Here is a 20,277-nt window from a genome sequence, read left to right as displayed (position 1 = left end):
AGCTTTCATCTTTCACTGTAGTTTTTAGAACTTGCCTGTCCCTACTTGTCTCCTAAATGGACTATTTTTTTTTAAAAAAAACTCTTTCAGGAAAACATTTCCTTAATTTTAAGATTCCACATTTTTGCATAAATCAATTCTGTACACAAATCTATCTATCTGTCTATCTATCTATCTATCTATCTATCTATCATCTATCCTCTATCTATCTATCTATCTATCTATCTATCTATCTATCTATCTATCTATCTATCTATCTATCTATCTATCTATCATCTATCCTCTATCTATCATCTATCTATCTATCTATCTATCTATCTATCTATCTATCTATCTATCTATCTATCTATCTATCTATCTATCTATCTATCATCTATCCTCTATCTATCTATCATCTATCTATCTATCTATCTATCTATCTATCTATCTATCTATCTATCTATCTATCTATCCTCTATCTATCATCTATCCTCTATCTATCATCTATCTATCTATCTATCTATCTATCTATCTATCTATCTATCTATCTATCTATCTATCTATCTATCCATCTATCTGAGAGAAAGTTTCTCTTCTTAGCTCTGGTTGTCCCAGAACACACTATATACACCAGACTGATCTCAAACTCATAGAGACCCATCTGCCTCTGCCTCCTCAATGCTGAGATTAAAGGTGTGCAACACCACACCTGCCTCTTAAATGGCTTCCTTAAAAGTCCTTTCACTTGCCCAAAGCCTCCTCAAGGCCCATCGTCTCCAGGGCATGTGAAGTTCTACTCGGACATGCAACATCTTGGCAATTTCTCTCATGAAAGTTGTCAATCTGCCCATCTATTTTTGGTCCATTTCAAAGTAATCATCTTTAAAAAGCACCGGAGGCTGCCCCAAAGGCACACATGGGTCCATACATCGGCCTCAGACCCTATGCTCCTCTCTCTTCCCTTGATTTCTCAAGCTGGTTTGTTTTACATTACAGCAGTACATCCTCTCCTCAGCTTCACATGGACGCTTGTGTGCTCTGGTTGTAACATCAGTGACTCATTTTCCAACTTCTGTTCTTGCTCAAAGTTATAATTGCCCTCATAGTCCGTGATTCTCTCATGCCTGATCCCCTGCCCTCTACTGACAGGAGAGGGTTTCACCCTCAGGTGAGTCTCTCTGCAAGTTCCCTAATGTTAGAGTAGGGGAATAAACAGGGGGATCATTGATATGCAAATCCCTGGGCTTTCTTCTGTGGGTCTGCAGAGAGCCGTAAGAATTGACTTTTATTTCAAGCACACGGTGTGCACTGAAGCCTACAATCCACAATTATGCCCCAAGAGACAAAGTTCCACCTATTTAATCTCGCTTTCTATTTCCAAACCTTTATCGGTTTTTGCAAGTTTCCCTTTGCACTCTGTCTCTGCAGATGATTTTGTCTAGTAGTTCTTAAACCTCTATTCACCTACCTGGAGGCTTGTAGAAATCCCAGTACCCATACCAATTAACTCAAATCTTTCCTGGAGTTAATTAATCTTCAATCATCATATAATTACATACAGCAGGTACACAGGTATTGAGCACCTGGCTCAATGAGTACCGACAACTGCATGCTGTTGTTGTTGTTGTTTTCTGAGTAACCTGTATCATAAGTAAGCCATAGGACGTTTATATCAACCTAGAAAGTTTTCTCTTGTCCCTTCTGGTTAACTTCTCTCTTCTCCCAGAAGTTACCAGTGTGTTCATGTTTAACTTCCCTTGCCCCTCACCCCACATCGTGACAGAATTGAGACAGAATCACACTATATGAGCCGCTTTGCTTCTGGCTTCTTATGTTCAGCATCATGTTTTTAACATCTGTCAACGTTTGGCATCAGCAGTCATTAAAGGTGAAAATCTATAATATGTAGCACATTTGAACACGTTTTTTCAACTTGGCCTGTCAATTGTGATATCTGGCTGACTGAAAACAATTGTTGAGACCATGCCCACTTTCAAAGGCTTTGATTAATAGATTTCTGCAGGGATCTAAGCATTGGATATTATCCAATCATCTGATATTTTCTAAAGCTTCTCAGCTAATTCTGATGTTGATAATTTGTGAGGGCAAAGCATCTCTGGAATGGAAATGCCCCCCTCACCCTGTTCTTGCAGACCTTTTATGTCTTTCTCTCCTGTCTCAAAGGATACCCTCTCTTCTTTGCATTTTGCCCCTGACCTAGCGAAGGCCCTGCATTGTGAGTGTGATCTGCATGCTATTGAGCTCCGCTGGTTTCAGGTGGTTCTAGAACATCCACATCTGACTGTGGCTGTGAGAGGCAGAGGTGGGATAACGGAGCCCAGAGAGGTGAGAGTCAGGATTTGGGCACAAGCGTCTGATTCCAGGAGCTGGACTTCTCTTCCCACTGTTTCCTCCCCTTCATCCTTTAATGGCCCCTTTCAGTCTTCCCACCTCCGTTGGCCTACCTGATTGCCCTCTCTATAAAATAATGCTGAGATTTCTTCTACTCAGAGGAAAGAATAACTTCTTTCGTTTAAACATACCAGCCATAAAGCAACCTGTTTACTTGTTTCACCTTTCCCTACAAGTTGTAGCTTCTCATTTTATCCTTCATGCAACTCCCCAGAGAGACTGGCTTCAGCTTATACCAAGTGACTGATTGGTCTCAAGGTCATTGACAACTACTTAATCACCTGAATCGAATATATCAGTTTAATGTTTCTTCCCTTACTTCTTCCTCCCTTCACTCCTTTCTCCCTTCCTTCTCTCCTACACTTTCTTTCCCTCCTCCGCCCTCCCCCACCTTTTTCTTGCCTTTTCATAGTTGAAGTGAATCAAGAGTCTAGTACTCCCGAGGAAAGTTGCTCTTCTGCTAAGCTAGGTCTCCAGCATCCAACTTCATTTTTAGTCTGTTTGATTTCTTTTATATTTATTTTATTTTGGGTTTTGAGACAGAGTTTCTCTGTGTAGCCTGGGCTGTACCAGAACTCACTTTGTAGACCAGGTTGTCCTTGAACTTACAGAGTTCTGTCTGCCTCTGCCTCCCTAAAGCTGGGGTTAAAGGCGTATGCCACCTTTAATTCGAATTTCTTGGATTTAATAAAGTAATCTTTTTTTAAAAAAATACATTCGGCCATATTAAGTTGCTTCCAGTTTCTTTCTCTGTATTGTTTTTCAGATGATCACTTATTGGTCATAGGTCAGAGTTGGTGTCAACAACCACCATCTGAAGAGTTTGGTGCTAAAGACAAAGAAAAAACAAGATTCTTGTTATTCGCTAATAACAACAAGTGATTGTTATTGTATGCTGTTATAAAGACTTTCTCTGTGGGCAATGTCTACCCACTCCTAAGGTCTCAGTGAAAAAAATCTAAAGTTTGATTTCAACCAAAGCTCACCCTGGGGAACCAGTGAGTTTACAGGATTTACTTACAGAGCATGGGTGACCACAAATCAGACACACTGGAAAGTTTGATCCAGCACTTTTGCTGGCTTCCCCACAGCAGGGGAGGTGGAACTCCCACATCCTTTAGACCTCTCCAGCCTACTTAGTCTGTCTTTTCCTAGTGACCTGGGGGCCATGTACAATTAGAGCAATATCACATATGGATGCTGAGAGGAGCGGCTGGATACTCAGTAAGAGTCCAGAGACTGCCTGCCTATCCTTCTGTGAGGGAGCACTAACCATCCAGGGAGCCCAGCTATGGTGATATTTTAAGAGCAGCCCAGCCCATGGAGATGTAGGATGGTGCTGAACAGTTCATGCCATGCCTTCTTGGGGTGCCATGTAACGCATAAGGAGGAGACTAGGGATACCATGCTTGCTTGGGATGTGATGTAACGCACAAGGAGGGGACTAGGGATACTATGCTTGCTTGGGATGTGATGTAACGCACAAGGAGGGGACTAGGGATACCATGCCTGCTTGGGATGTGATGTAACGCACAAGGAGGGGACTAGGGATACTATGCTTGCTTGGGATGTGATGTAACGCACAAGGAGGGGACTAGGGATACCATGCCTGCTTGGGATGTGATGTAACGCACAAGGAGGGGACTAGGGATACCATGCCTGCTTGGGATGTGATGTAACGCACAAGGAGGGGACTAGGGATACTATGCTTGCTTGGGATGTGATGTAACGCACAAGGAGGGGACTAGGGATACCATGCCTGCTTGGGATGTGATGTAACGCACAAGGAGGGGACTAGGGATACCATGCCTGCTTGGGATGTGATGTAACGCACAAGGAGGGGACTAGGGATACCATGCCTGCTTGGGATGTGATGTAACGCACAAGGAGGGGACTAGGGATACCATGCCTGCTTGGGATGTGATGAAACGCACAAGGAGGGGACTAGGGATACCATGCCTGCTTGGGATGTGATGTAACGCACAAGGAGGGGACTAGGGATACCATGCCTGCTTGGGATGTGATGTAACGCACAAGGAGGGGACTAGGGATACCATGCCTGCTTGGGATGTGATGTAACGCACAAGGAGGGGACTAGGGATACTATGCTTGCTTGGGATGTGATGTAACGCACAAGGAGGGGACTAGGGATACCATGCCTGCTTGGGATGTGATATAACGCACAAGGAGGGGACTAGGGATACCATGCCTGCTTGGGATGTGATGTAACGCACAAGGAGGGGACTAGGGATACCATGCTTGCTTGGGATGTGATGTAACGCACAAGGAGGGGACTAGGGATACCATGCCTGCTTGGGATGTGATGTAACGCACAAGGAGGGGACTAGGGATACTATGCTTGCTTGGGATGTGATGTAACGCACAAGGAGGGGACTAGGGATACCATGCCTGCTTGGGATGTGATGTAACGCACAAGGAGGGGACTAGGGATACCATGCCTGCTTGGGATGTGATGTAACGCACAAGGAGGGGACTAGGGATACCATGCCTGCTTGGGATGTGATGTAACGCACAAGGAGGGGACTAGGGATACCATGCCTGCTTGGGATGTGATGAAACGCACAAGGAGGGGACTAGGGATACCATGCCTGCTTGGGATGTGATGTAACGCACAAGGAGGGGACTAGGGATACCATGCCTGCTTGGGATGTGATGTAACGCACAAGGAGGGGACTAGGGATACCATGCCTGCTTGGGATGTGATGTAACGCACAAGGAGGGGACTAGGGATACCATGCCTGCTTGGGATGTGATATAACGCACAAGGAGGGGACTAGGGATACCATGCCTGCTTGGGATGTGATGTAACACACAAGGAGGGGACTAGGGATACCATGCCTGCTTGGGATGTGATGTAACACACAAGGAGGGGACTAGGGATACCATGCTTGCTTGGGATGTGATGTAACACACAAGGAGGGGACTAGGGATACCATGCCTGCTTGGGATGTGATGTAACACACAAGGAGGGGACTACGGGTGGCATTTTCAATCTTGCTGAATGGATGAGACCCGAGTACATAAAATTATTTTGGGGTTTAAAATTATCAAACATTTTAAACTAAATAAATGTTATGTTTTATGGCATAGAATTTAAGTAAGTTAAATATTTCAAAGAGAAAAAAATGATTTCTGGGAAAACTTACTGTATTTTATTAGAGTTTAAGGAAATGATACACCTCAAATCTGAAGGATAGGGTGGGAAGGAAGAACTGCCCAAACAGAGCTAGTGTTGGAAAGAGTAAAGGCTCATTTTCCTGATGAACTCCACTTCTTGTTTCTTTACGCAGACCTACACATGTCTGCGGCATTTTTCCTTCTGTATTGGGGGAAAGGGGAAAAGGTCTAAGGACTTTCTGCCTCTAAAAGGCAGCAACACAGAGATGGGTGTTGTGGCGTCTGCCTTTAATCCCAGCAGAGGCAGGGGGATCTCTGTGAGCTCAAGGCCAGCCTGGTCTACAGAGTGAGTTCTAGGACAGTCAAAGATACACAGAGAAACCAACCAACCAACCCAACCAACAAACAAAAATTCCCACAACACATCAAAGCTGATTAAATATGACTCAAGGGAGATGGGCTCCACACCAAGGGAGCAGCTGAACTGGTCACTTAATTTTGTAAAAGCTTCCTCCATGATTGTGGGCACCTGCTGAGACCAGGCAATGTGTGGTCAAAGTGTCTCTGGGTGGAGGTCCTCAGAGGCTGTTGACATATTTCAGTCCTCCACATCCCGTTTCTATGCCCCCTTACTTTTCTCTTCTTTCCCTGTACCAGGGATGAATAATCTAATAGAGTTCTCTCCCAGTGTTGTCTAAGCTGTTTGTAGAAACCCCTTTTCTACAATGAAGAACTATCTACGCAGATTCGTCAGTTCAGAAACTCTTAAATATCAGCAAATGAAGCTGACAGAGAACTACAGGAAGTGATTCACAATGTGTAGCAACCACATTCCTACTTCCCCAGAAACACATCCTTAACCTCCTCTTAGAGTCTGATGTCTAAGATCCCTTTAGTCTGGAATTGTCCTCAGAGAGTGTAGTGCTTTATATCAGATGGCCCTTATAAGTCTCAGGCATGGTTTTATTGGAAGAAATATGTCACAGTGGGTGGGCTTGAAGATCCAGAAGCCTCTAGCCATCTCCAGTGTGTCTCCTGATGTGGGTTCTGAACTCTTAGCTGTCATCGCCTCCCGTCTGCTTCCTGTGCTCTGCCACCACAGACTCTGACCCTCTGGGACCGTGAGCCCCAGATAAACTCTTCCTTCTGTAGCTGCAGTGGTCACAGTGTTTTTTCTCAGCAAATACAGAGCAACTAATATAGAAAATGGTTTGTCCAACCATTGGCTTCCCTCCACGGATTCAAGAATGTTAAAATAGAGAATATTCTGTTGTCCAATCTAAAATCAGGCCTTATCTTCTAACACCTCTACCCTCATCAAGGAAATATCACAGAAATCTAGAAGCCATCACAAATGGTCAGCTTATTCCCTGGGATAAGATTCCCTGTACTGTAGATTAAAGAAAAAACAACTTAATTTTTAACCAGAACATTTTCATTTAGCATCCACCATGAAGAATAAATGCCAGTCATTTTCTTTAGATCCTGACACATCAGCTCCTGAGAGAATTTCTTCTTCATCAAACCCAGCCAAGGCTACACAAACAAAGCAAGCCCACCAATGGCCAGGCACAGCTGGATCACTGAGAATGTGTTTAAAGGTCCCGTGAAAGTTGGGTAGTAACAACCAGAGGACAGAGAAGCAGAGCTGTCTGATCCACGTGATCAGCGTGAAGGGTTTCTGTGAAGGTAGATTCCAGCTCGTCTTTACACTTGGTCTCTTGTCCTGATTTAGAGCGTACTCTCTTCTTAAAATGAAGCCCCAGTGGTGCAGGACTCGGCGCTTACCCTCAGCCACTTTCTCTTACAAAACTCCGGATAAAAGCTGAGACCATTTCTCATGGATTAGTCTCTGTTCTCCCCATAGCAAGCCCAGATTGATAATTAATGACCCTTGAGAGAAGGTTCCTTAACTTTGCCTTTTCTGCAGAGTTTGGGGAACAGAGGACACTAGGGTGCCCTTGCTCTCTAATTAGAGAGGTTGGCACCTATTGATCACCACGGAGATAAGCCTGTGACCTACTTCAAAGGAGCAATTGCAGCACATGACAGGTGAGACCTGGGCTTCTACGTGGCTGTGACTGTCAGTGCAGGAATCTTGCACGACTGGGGGCTCACTTCAAGAACAGAGTGCACTGTAAATCAGGGCAAGAGACCAATTTGAAACAGGAGCTGGAGTCTACCCTCACATAAATCCTTCATGTTGATCCTCCAACGTTAAGGTTTGCATCTAGTCTTAAAGAGTAACATGTTTTTTTAAAGCACTTAAATCACATTTTTCTCTTTCAATTTGTATTGATTAATTCTTTCTCCCTGCAAATCATTGTGATAGTTTGGGAATTTTCAGTTATAGTGAGAAGTAATATTTATAAATATTAAAAGTTTTTTTTAAAAAAAATCTCTGACAAGTAGCTTTAAGTGATTGTCTTGTTGATGGAACTAGTTTAGAGTATGGGATTGCAATGTATCATTTTTTGATAAAGCATTTACCATGGCCCAGATGTACCCAGAAACTGTATCATAAGAACAGGGGCTTGGTACATTGGTTTTACATGAGCCTGCGTGTTGGCCTGTTCGAATTCTCAATATTGTTAAGTGATATCAAAACAGGAAACTTTAAAAACATTTTTAAAAATTATATACATATAATTTAAAATTAAATACATATAACATAAAATTTTATCTCAACCCTCTGACAAAAGCAGGTAAAGCAGCTCTGCTGTCGTCTTTACCCCCACACATTTTCAGGACTGTGAGGCTCAGTCCTACCTATTCATTGATAACACCTCCAGGCACTGGCGACCCCCTCTTGACTGTCTGCCTCTATGTGTGTGAACTCTAGGGGACTGAAACAGCAGAACTAGGCAGTATCTGCTGTCTCATGACTACTTCACTTCCATCTGTGTTGTAATGTGTCAGTTCTTTGGGTCTTAAGGCCAAAACACATCCCATTGTATGTATATGCCATGAATTACTTATCCATCACCTGTGGGTAGTTCAGCATTGCCTATCAACCCTGGACTCTGTACAAGAGAATGTGGGCTCTTTGGGATTCAGGAGGAAGGTTCATCTTTGATTCCTATTGATCACCAGAATCCAGGGTACACTACAAACTCAGTGCTGTATGGTTCTGGACTTGGTGTCAGGTCCAGCTAATGACACTGTCCATGTCCCCACTCCTAAGAAGATAACAACTTTTTCCCTGGTAAATGTCTTGCTGCCCTCTCTTGTTCCTTTATAAATTTAGCTAACTAGCATGAGGATGTTCCGACCCTCCAGACTGTGTACAGAAGTGCATTTTTCTGAAGAAAATGTCCATATATTTAATTCGAATCACCCAAAGATCAAACAGCTAAAACCACGGCTTTGGGTTCCATCAGTTCACCAAGTCTAACAGCTACTAGAGCTGGAAGGTTTGATTCGAAAGTAGGAACTAAAGGAAGAGAGTAGAGACGTCTTAAGAGTTAAGGAGACAAATTCCTTCTGGGCTTAAGGAGGATAACAACTCCTCCATTCCACACATTTCGTGGGGGGATTAAAAATTGTTCTTTTTGCCAGTTTCCCAATGTGTAGAGGAGAAAACCAAGGTATGTGTGTGTGAGAGAGAGAGAGAGAGAAAGAGAGTCCTGTGTATTCTTTTCTTTCTTTCTTTCTTTCTTTCTTTCTTTCTTTCTTTCTTTCTTTCTTTCTTTCTTTCTGTTTTGTGTTTGTTTTTTTTTTTTGAGACAGGGTTTCTCTGTAGCTTTGGAGCCTGTCCTGGAACGAGCTCTTGTAGACCAGGCTGGCCTCAAACTTACAGAGATCCGCCTGCCTCTGCCTCCAGAGTGCTGAAATTAAAGGCATGTGTCACTATCACCTGGCTAAAAATGTATAGCCCAGGCTGGCCTCCAACTCATGATCCTCCTGCCTCTGCGTCCTTCAGCAAATCCTACTGGTGTGCATCACCACAACCGGTGATATGTGTCTTCTTTCTGATAACCAACAGTGACCCTAGCCGCAGGGTTTCTGAGGGCTCGCGGAAGAAGTGGACAGTGACTGCTTCAGATACTCACCTGCCTAATCCTCAGGCTGGTCTCCGTAAAGAAGAGCCAGCTGCGGACCTGGCATTGGAGCAGCACCAGAGATGCTCAGGGTGAGCAGGGGAATGAACCAGAGCTGAAAGAGCTGGCTGGAGAGGGAGCTAGTGTGTGCCCTAGGGAAACCATACGTCAGAAGTGAGCTTCCTGCAAGCACAGGTAAACACTGGTCCTCAGTGGACACCACTCCGCCTGCCCTAACTACAGACCAGAATCCTCATCTGTGGGGTCAAGGGTGGGGCATGAAGACAGTGGTCCCCAAACTGTGTCTTCCTAAAATGTATTCTTCAACCAGCCTCCTAGAGTGAAGTATCTTCCTGATCTCAGAGCGGGGTAAAGAAACGAAAAATATGGTTCGTCTTCATAAGATTTGTGCCCTGCCTTTGGTGTTGGCTTTCACTCTCCCATACTCGCCCACACTTGGCCTAATTTGCAGTGCACGGACCCTCACAGCATCACTAGTACCTGGGGATAAAGAGCCCATTAGTTCTGGGTGCCCAGCAGCCTACTCAAGTTTGGAATCACCACTGCAGCACAGGATAGGCCGGCACATGGGATGCTGTCGTGCCATTTCCTGCGACCCTGAGTTTGACCAGCAGGATGTGGACAACCAGACACTAGAGATCGTGGCAGTGCAGTGTGCAGAACCCTGGGCTTTGGGGGTGGGAGAAACTGCATCTCCTTACCCTGCTCACCGCCTGGACTGGCTTCTGTGAGCTGCTGTAAATGTAACATGTGTTTTGTAAACTTGGGTCATAATTTCAGTCAGGCTTTATGGAAGAGTTTCAATTTTGCAGTCAACCCCCATTCTCTTGCAATTAATCAGTCTCCATTAAATGCTGAGGTGAGCTGCTGTTTGTCAAAACACGAAGGTGGTTGTGTCTGCCTACAACTTGCCTTTCCCTGATATGACTGTTGTTTAAAATGTCCTCATAACATCACCTGGGGGTTATTTGCCAAAGACAGAAGTTATAATTTTGTTCCTTACTCTAAGTTATAAAAGAATCAAGTTCTGTTTTTTAACCAATAGTCACTGTCTCCCTCATTCTTCTTCCCCTTCTTCTTCCTCTTGCTCCTCTTTTTCTCCTCCTCCCTCTTCCCCTTCCTTTTCAGCCAAATTCTACTGAGGATGAAATATCCTGGAAGGTTCTTTGGGGTGCTACAGAAACAATCTTTTCATATTTATGAATGAGGGGCTTCAGGGACTCCGTGATAGGCTCATTTTCTCTCAGGTTTAGGTAACTTCCTGCTTTTTGCACACAGACCCCTACAGGGTATTTGGCTAAGGGGAATCTCCCACAGTGCCTTAGCGGCCAGCATCCTTGCTCTTCTATAGGATTTGATTTCAGAATTGAGGTGCTGGCTCTATGAGGGCCTCTTTATTTAGGTTGAGTTTCCTTTCTGAGAAGAAGCCTTCCCCCCACCCCCACCCCGCTAACAGTGCACACCCGCTGGGTCCTAGTGCCTAGCAAGTCCCCTGCCGACTGTTCTCTTTCTGTCAGGACACAGAATGGAACTAAAAAGGCTTTCTGTTCTCCCTTGGACTAAATAAAGTCCGTGAGAGTGTAATTGAGGCTAGGTAACGAGGGGGGATACTGCCGATCCTTGCTTTTGTTAGGTGGGCCTGTCTTACACATTTGCACAGTAGGATGAAGAAGTGGTTGATGGACTCAATGTAAGATAACAGTGACATCAACAGCACGCCCTGAGCTAGCAAACGCTGAGTTATGGCTTTGCCCAGAGCCAGGTGCCCTACTGAAACAGGTAGCCCAGTTATTTATATTCAGTGCTAAGTCACACAGTTTTCGTGTTTGAATTCCCAAGCACCTCTGCGGTAACCTCTGTCTCATCATTGTTCTATGGCATTTAGGACTTGGCTCGTGCCTACTGACTTGCAAGAGAAGGTCAAGGCCTGAAACCAGTCTATCTCAGTGTAGATCCTGGTTTACCATCAGTTAGCTGTGACCTTGACACATCACTGCTTTCTCTAGGTGTCAGCTTCCACATCTGTAAAATTAGGACCATCCCAGACCATCCCAGACCATCACTGACCATTGTGTGTTTGTGTTTGCGTGTGTGGCCATGTGTTTGTTGATATGCTCAGAATCATCCAAATGTCCCCTAACAAAGCAAGCAGCCTGTCTTAGTTAGGGCTTCGTTTTGATGATAAAACACCAATACCAAAAGCAACTTGGGGAGGAATAGGTTTGTTTGGCTTAAGTATCCTTGATCATAGTTCACCAAGGAACTCAAACGTAGGAACTCAAACTGAGCATGAACTTGGAGGCAAGAGCTTATATGTAACGGCCAGGGAAGAAGGCTGCTTACTGGCTTGCTCTCCATGGCTTGCTCAGCCTGTTTTCTTATATATCCCAGAACTGCCAGCCCTGGGTGGTACCACCTACATGGGCTGGGCTCTCTCTTATGGTTCACTAATAAAGAAAATGTCCTATAGGTTTGCATACAACCCAGTCTTGCGGAGGCATTTTCTCAGTTGAGGTTCCCTCCTCTCAGATGAGTCTATCACGTCTCATTGACATAACAACTAGCTAGCACACGGCCATTCTGAGCTACAAGGGTCCTGTGCCTCCTGAAGTCTGCTGCATCTTGGTGCCTTAGCACGTGTCATCTCGTTTCCATTATTCCTTCATCCTCTGGGCGGTGGGTTGAATGATAATGGCTCCCATAGAACCATATGTTTGAAAATTGGCTCCTAATTGATTGGGAGATGTGAGCTTGCTGGAGGAGGCGTGTCACTGGGTGGGGGCTCTGAGGTTCAACAGCTTCAAAAGAATTCGTTCCAAGCTAGCATGAGAGTTCCCCAACCACTCACCCCTGCCTCCAACTTTTAGATCAAAATGTGAGCTCTTAGATATTTTGCCAACATTCCTCTACTCTGACATCGTGAACTCTAACCTTTTGAAACCGTAAGCCCCAAATCAAACACACTTAGCATGTGCCTTGGTCATGGTGATTTATCACAGCAATAGAAATCCCAACTAAGACATTCAGTTGGAAAAATATCCTCTGTCTTGCTAGGTTCAGGTAAAATATCCCCACATCAGCAACCTCTCTGTAGTGGCACCCTCTTTCTGTCTCTTTGCCATCTCAGTTTCCTTGAACTATGATCTACCATATGATTTACTCGTTAGCCATTTGACCTTACTGAGTGTTTATTATATTACTGGATATACACCAAATGTTGGTTAACACATTTGTTTGTATTCATCTTTTGTATCTGGAAAACTGCTTAACCAGTACACAGTGGGTGCCCTACAAACGTGTAAGTGGACATATTTTACAGTCAGAATATGTACATTCAAATAATAAGCTCATAATAACTTAATCTTCTCATAGTCATAATTCTATAATAAATTTGCTGTCAAACCTTTTTTAGGAAAGACAGAGAAACCAGAAGAATGAAGATCAAATGGTACCTACCGTAGCCAGACTTCAAGAGCTAAAGACTGAGGTGGGCATTTATCCATGTGGCTTTAGAGTCTAAGCTCTTAGCTATAGCATTGCATTCCTGACCCCCACCTCCAAAACACACACCAACTCTTCTGTGAGGAAATTAAAATAGGTGGGGAGAGCTGATATTTGACCTTGAGTCTACCTCCACAGACACTGTTGCAATTCATGACAGCTTCATTTTTGTAATTCTGTAATTGTGTACCTTTGTGTACGTGTGTGTGTGTGTGTGTGTGTGTCATATAAGTGTGTATGTGTGCATTTGTTTGCATGTGCCTGTGCATGTGGAAGGCAGAGGTTAACCTTGGGTGTCATACTTCAGGCTCCATCAACCTTGTCTCTTTGAGACAGGGTCTCTCCTTGGCAGGGAGCTGCAGAGCAGGCTACGCTGACTAGCCAGCAAGTCCTAGGGACCCCCACCAACTATGCTTTCCCAGGGTGAGGTTGCAAGCGTGTGCCACTCTGCCAGGGCTCTTTATGTGGGCTCTGGGGATTGAACTCATGTCCCTGTGCCTGAGAGGAAAACACTTCAGCACAGGAGCCATCTCTCCAGTCCCAAATATGGAATTTAAAAAAGGTACAGTGCTGTTTTTTTAGATCTTCACACTTTCAGTTTTTCCAGTAAATTAAGGAAATTCTGGTAAGAAACAAACAAAATAACAATTGGCAACATTGGAAGAGAATGGTTCTGAATCAGACAATCATGGCTTGGACCCAGCTAGGTCACCGGACGTGCGGCCAGGCTTAGGTTGCACAAGTTCTGGTTTTATTGTCTTCTGTAAACCAAAGGTAATAAGAAACATGGGCAGCGTTGTGAGGGGTTTAGCGGTGGTATTGTGCTGACACACAGAGACCTTGATTGATGCCAAATCTCTACTCTTAAGTCCCCGAAGATGATTGCGACCTCCCCACCCCCACCATGATCTGCTAAACAGCAACCACAACAAACTTTTCCATAGAGACATGGCTTTTTTCGTCTCAATCCTTTATTCTCATTCTCATGAAAATTGGGCTTCGGTGTGATTATTATTTAGGTGCTTTATACTCACGTCCCTGGAATTTAGTATCTTCTCCACAGTCTCTTTGAGATTAAAGAGAAAGGAAGCAGTGACAATGACACATTTAGGATGTTAGAGCTATCTTCACCAGTTGACCGGTATTTTTATTCATGTTTTCTCTTCTCCTTGATCAGCTAGCTTATTTTCGTTGGACTTCCATGGCCCAAAGGTCCTCTTCCATCTTCTTGCAAGATGAAAAAAACCATAAATGAGCCACTGGATGGTCTAGTCAATGAATCCGATTTCCTAGACTACGTAGCTGTTTTGGAAAACTGCACTGATGAGCAGCAAATCTTATTCAAGACGCAGTACCTCCCTGCGATCTACAGCATCATCTTCCTTGTGGGCTTCCCGGGGAACACGGTGGCGATTTCCATCTACATTTTCAAGATGCGACCCTGGAAGAGCAGTACTGTCATCCTGCTGAACTTGGCCTTGACCGACCTGCTGTACCTGACGAGCCTTCCTTTCCTCATCCATTACTACGCAAGCGGTGAACACTGGGTCTTCGGGGACTTCATGTGCAAGTTCATCCGCTTCAGCTTCCACTTCAACCTCTACAGCAGCATCCTATTCCTCACCTGCTTCAGCATCTTCCGTTACGTTGTCATCATTCACCCAATGAGCTGTTTATCTATTCAGAAAACGCGGTGGGCGGTGGTAGCTTGTGCAGGGGTGTGGGTCATCTCTTTGGTCGCTGTCATGCCTATCACTTTCCTGATCACATCAACCACCAGGACCAACAGGTCTGCTTGTCTTGACCTCACCAGTTCGGATGACCTCACTACTATCAAATGGTACAATCTCATTTTGACTGCCACCACTTTCTGCTTGCCCTTGGTGATAGTGACACTTTGCTACACAACAATTATCAGCACCCTGACTCATGGGCCTCAGACCCACAGCTGCTTTAAGCAGAAGGCCCGGAGATTGACCATCCTGCTGCTCCTAGTGTTCTATATATGTTTTTTACCCTTCCACATCCTGAGGGTCATTCGGATTGAATCTCGCCTGCTTTCCATCAGCTGCTCCATCGAAGGTCACATTCACGAAGCTTACATTGTTTCTAGACCATTAGCGGCCCTCAACACCTTTGGAAACCTGCTGCTGTATGCCGTGGTCAGCAATAACTTCCAGCAGGCATTCTGCTCCATAGTGAGTTGCAGAGCCAGTGGAGACCTTGACCAAGAAAAGAAAGACAGTTGCTCAAACAACCCTTGAGTCGTGTCAATTAGTGGAGGCTAGGGAGATGTCTCAGCGGGTACAGGTACAGCTCTTGACATGCAAATGTTGGGATCTGAAATAGAATCCCCATAATATACTTAAGTTGGCAGTGGTAGCAAGCACCTGAAATCCCAGGACTCCTGTGGTGAGATGGAAATGGGGCAGGAGAATTCCTAGAGGCTCAAGGGCCAGCTAGTCAACTGTATACTGGGACTAACCTCAAAGAGACCTTGTTTCCAACAAGATAGAAGGCAGGGCTGATGGTTACACGTGTGCACTGTGTCATGTATTTACCCCCCCCCCCCACAAATGGGAACATATCAATCACACATACACACACTCATCAAATATTGATCATTCAATCAATAAATCAGTCAATCAGTGCCTCCTGATAATTTGTATATAACTTCTAAGAGGTCTCCCCTCAGTGGAACGCCTAGTAACTACAGTATATTCAGGTCATAATGAGCCAAAGCCATGGGCAGGACTCTTAGGAGATCTTTGCAATATTTTTATTTAGATCTTTGGGTAGAGAATGAGATACACGAGCGTCGGTAAAGGATTTATGGGATTAGAAACTATGAAACTCGGAGACCCTCTGTTGCCACCACTTAGTGGCTCCACGTGGAAACTGCCTTTGGTCCAACAGCCCTGGACCTCCCAGAGCTTTAGTGTGAGGATGGAACACCAAACACAATGGAAGCCAAGGGTCTCCTTTCACACCTCGCTGCCTGTCTTTCGTACTTTGGGGCCGGTGTGTACTGAAATCCTAGATTATACAAGCATGGCTTGTGCCTTCCTCAATACCTCACATCTTGGGTATTTATGACTGCCTTTCCTTTAATTTTTTTCCTTGAGATCATTGCTCTGCGTGCTGCCTTCCAGTTCTAGCTAGATCTTTAGATGGAAGGGAGACATGAGGACACAGTTGGAACAGGCCTGGGAACCCAGCTCAGTCGGTGAGTGCCTGCTGCACATGCCTGAAGGCTTGAGCTTGGTCCCTAGAACCTACAGGTAAAAGCCGGGTGCTGAGGCATGCGCTTGGAATCCCAGCTCCCTGGGGCCTGCTGGCCAGCCAGCCTAGCCTCCTTGGTGAGTCCTGGCACAATGGGAGATCTGAATTCAAAAACTGCGGGACATTGCTCCTGGTGAGCCTGAACAAGACTGTCCTTTGGCCTCTGTCTTCTCTGTTGAGGTGACCTTAATGGTTGTTGAATTTAGAAATCACATTAAGTTTTATTGGGAATTGCCAACACATCCCGGGGAAAGAGGAGACAAGAAGAAGAAACAGAAATTCTTTCAGATATCATGTAGGTACCAAGTCAAATCTAATGCGGCATTGGTTTCTAGGGAGACTTCTCCAGGAGACAGTGACCTTGATCTTTGAGAACGATAGTTGAAAATAATGCCTGCAGAAACAGTGAAAGTTATTCTTGGATTATGTGTATTTTTAATTATCAGTAAACATAAATATTTGAGAAAATACCTGTGTTACATATTTTAAATCCCAATGAATGTGTTGATATAATAATAAACTTTAAAAAAACCATTCTCTGAAATGTTTTTTCCCCATGAAATTGCTATTTATTCATTATTTTATTGACGACAAAGTTATTTTCTCCATGGTTGGAGAGCAAGAGGATGTTTGAAGATCGAATGTAGAGTATGGCTGGAAGACAGGGCTTCTGCATAGGGAAGGGGACATCAGATCCCATGGACCTTGGGCTTTCTGGGACAGCAAGTGTGAGCTAGACCAAGGAGATGTTCATCCAGCTCCTGTGCTGGTCAAGTGGGATGGGATGGGGAGGAAAGAAGGCCAAGGGCCCTAACGTGAACTGCTCTGGTGATAGCACCCCCGTTGCTGTCACTTTTGAGCCATTCTCTTGCAGGCTTTTCTATAACTCTTGGAACAAGCTATTTTGATAGAAGCCCTGACTTAGCTCTTCACGGTGACTGCATAGCTTGGAGTAGCGACCAGCAGTCCACTGGGAACCACACAGGCTTCTGCCTCTGCTCTTGGTCCCCTAGTGCCAGCCTGGCTGCTGGACCATCTCTAACATGCAGCTATGTGATGGTTGTTAGTTTCCAACTTTTTAAATTTTTCAATTGATTAGCGAGCCGCATCAGGATGGTTTTTAGGATAAGAGTTGAGTGGAACCCATCAAAAGCTGTTTCTAACCCTGGACACTTTAAACTCCTTCCCTTCCTCTCCATCTTCATTCTTCTTTATGTCAAAGATCTCTTCCATAGGGAGAAGCAACCTTATCTCCATTCATGCTTGTTTTTAGACACAAACACACGCACACACACACGCACACACACACGAAACATATTAATTTCTTTGGTCCCTTTCTTCCTTCCATCCAACCAAAGTACAGGAAAATAAATAATTTTTCTTCTGTTGCAGATTAGCCCACTGTATCTGTGGCCTTATTTTGTTATTTTAGGTACCCAACTCCAACACTTAATCCTGCTCTCTCCAATTTTTAACATTTTCATTTCCCTGGATAATTGACCTCTGCTCTAGGGCATGCATGATTTTCCATTCTTTCAACAACATGTTGTGTGATCCTGCTTCTTGCCACTCTCTCACCTGACCTGCTTCCCCAGGGACGAGCAGATGCTGATGGCTGTCTGCCCTCGCAGGCCCTGCTGATTGAACATAATCACAAAGATCCAAGTTAAATTGAACTAAAGGGTTATTTTTATTTTCCAAAGCATAGAGTTATGGAATAATTGGGCTAGAGGTTGCATTTTGAACTGAAGCCTCTCCTTGCAAAGTGACAGAGGATGATATACAGGTTCCAGGCTACTGGGGACCCTCAAGACCTCGTAGTTTACAGACATCCGTGGACAGAGGAAAGGTAAGAACAGAGAGTAGGGATCAAACTGTGGGCACTGCAAGAAAACAGCCCTATGCCTGCTCTACATGAGAGGCAGAGCATTCAAGTCCGGCTGCTCCCGAGAAAACCCAGAGAAAAGCTACTGTGATCCTCGAGACACAATAGCACCCCACTTTGATTGTGACTATGGCTCACAGAAATGTTCAGACTCACAACTTCAGAGAAAAGAACAAAAAGACGATGTACCCTAAACATACACTTCACAGTGATTAATACCCCACCATGCTTCTTTATATCTGATGCTGCCTTAGCAGGTGCATTCAGATTTCGAAAGAATATTTAAGGGCAAGTTCTGGACAACATACAGTTTCACCTATACATCCTTTAATAGTGGTGTCTTACAAGGCCTAATATAAGCCTTTCTTTTTAAAAGTAAGTGGTAGAAGCTGGGCATGGCGGTACCTATCTTTAATTCCTGCACCTTTTATCTCAGGCAGAGGCAGATGGATTTCTGAGTTTGAGTCTAGCCCAGACTCCACAGTAGGTTCCAGGTCAAGCAAAGCTACATATATCTATATCTATATCTATATCTATATCTATCTATCTATCTATCTATCTATCTATCTATCTATCTATCTATCTATCTATCTATCTATCTATATCATCTTTACCTATACCTACACCTATACATCTATATCTATATCATCTATACCTATAATTATACATCTATCTCTACCTGTACCTCTCTCTCTCTCTCTCTCTCTCTCTCTCTCTCTCTCTCTCTCTCTATCTCTATATCTATTGACATACTGACAGCTCTCTCTATACACACATACACACACACATTTAGTTAGTTAGTTACTGATAGAGAATTGCCTGTCATAGCTGAGGCCCTGGGTTCCATCTCAAGACAATAAATAAGTTCTAATTTTATTTATTGCCAATCCATATTTTAGTTAAAATTATGTTTTACTGTTCCTAACCCAAATAAAATTCAGAATGCCAACAAGCTCTAAAGATATGTTTGACAGTCTCTTTATTTATTTATTTATTTGTGTGTGTGTGTGTGTGTGTGTGTGTGTGTGTGTGTGTGTGTGTGTTTGACTCATTTGTGCAGAGCTCCCGGAGGCCAGAAGCTATTAGTTCTCCTGAAGGCAGGAGTTATGCACAGCTGTGAGACACCTGGTTTGGGTGCTAGGAACTGAACTCAGATCTGCTGGAGATCAGGAAGTTCCCTTAGCCAGCACTTCCGCCAGCCCCTCTTGAATTCATTTAACCAGTTTCTCACTGTATGCTTCCCTAGGGCTGCAGAGATGGCTCAGTGGTTACGAGTTGGTTCCGAGCATCAGCGTGGTGGCCCCCACTCCCTCTAACTCTCACTCTGGGGACTATGGCATTCTCTCCTGGCTTGTCCAGACTTTGCAGGAGAAAACATACACAAGCTGCACACAAATAGCAAATGAATAGTTTCTCCTCCCTTTATAACTATGTCTTTAATAAAGATATCATCTCACTTGTCCCACAGGGAATTCCACACTCAGCGCCTGTTTTGAATTCCTGCTTCTCCATTCCTTTCTGTTGTCATTTAGAAAACAGAGTTTGAAGTTAGGTTAGACACAGTCTCTCGCTATCCCTTTCCTCCCCCATCCCCCCCGTCTCTGTTTTCCATTTATGGGGATCCCTATCCAGTACCCATCACAGAAGCTGTGCAGTCTGACTGCCAACTAGGCAGGGGCTCAGGATGTACCATGCTAACACTTCAAGCCTAAATACCTTTGCCTTTATTGATTTATGTCTACTTTTATTGGTTGTTTGATCCACTGGCCGATTTTTTTGTAGTAAGCCTTGTTGTCAGCCACTAACTCACAAATAATGACAGGAAGACCTATTATTAATTATGAAAGCATGGTCTTAGCTCAGGCTTGTCCCACTAGCTCTTACAACTTAAATTATCGCATTTATATTAATCTATATTTTCCCTTGCAGTTTTTCACCTTTCTTTTATTCTGTATATCTGACTTCCTCCATGTCTCCTTGGCATCTGATGTATGTCTAGATTCACCTCTTACTTCCTTC

At 44.2% G+C, this 20,277-nt stretch overlaps 1 protein-coding gene across 1 annotated transcript; it reads left to right on the top strand.

The window, feature by feature from the left end:
• The first annotated feature begins 14,326 nt into the window (after positions 1-14,326).
• Oxgr1 (oxoglutarate receptor 1) lies at positions 14,327-15,355 on the top strand. Its single transcript, XM_075949239.1, has one exon. It carries the CDS (start codon positions 14,327-14,329, stop codon positions 15,353-15,355), a length of 1,029 nt encoding a protein of 342 aa, XP_075805354.1.
• Positions 15,356-20,277: the final 4,922 nt, after the last annotated feature.

The sequence above is a fragment of the Microtus pennsylvanicus genome, chromosome 15 (genome assembly GCF_037038515.1).
Source record: "Microtus pennsylvanicus isolate mMicPen1 chromosome 15, mMicPen1.hap1, whole genome shotgun sequence".
NCBI classification, from domain to species: domain Eukaryota; kingdom Metazoa; phylum Chordata; class Mammalia; order Rodentia; family Cricetidae; genus Microtus; species Microtus pennsylvanicus.
The sequence above is the reverse complement of the archived record's forward strand: the minus strand, read 5'-3'. Positions and strand labels throughout refer to the sequence as shown.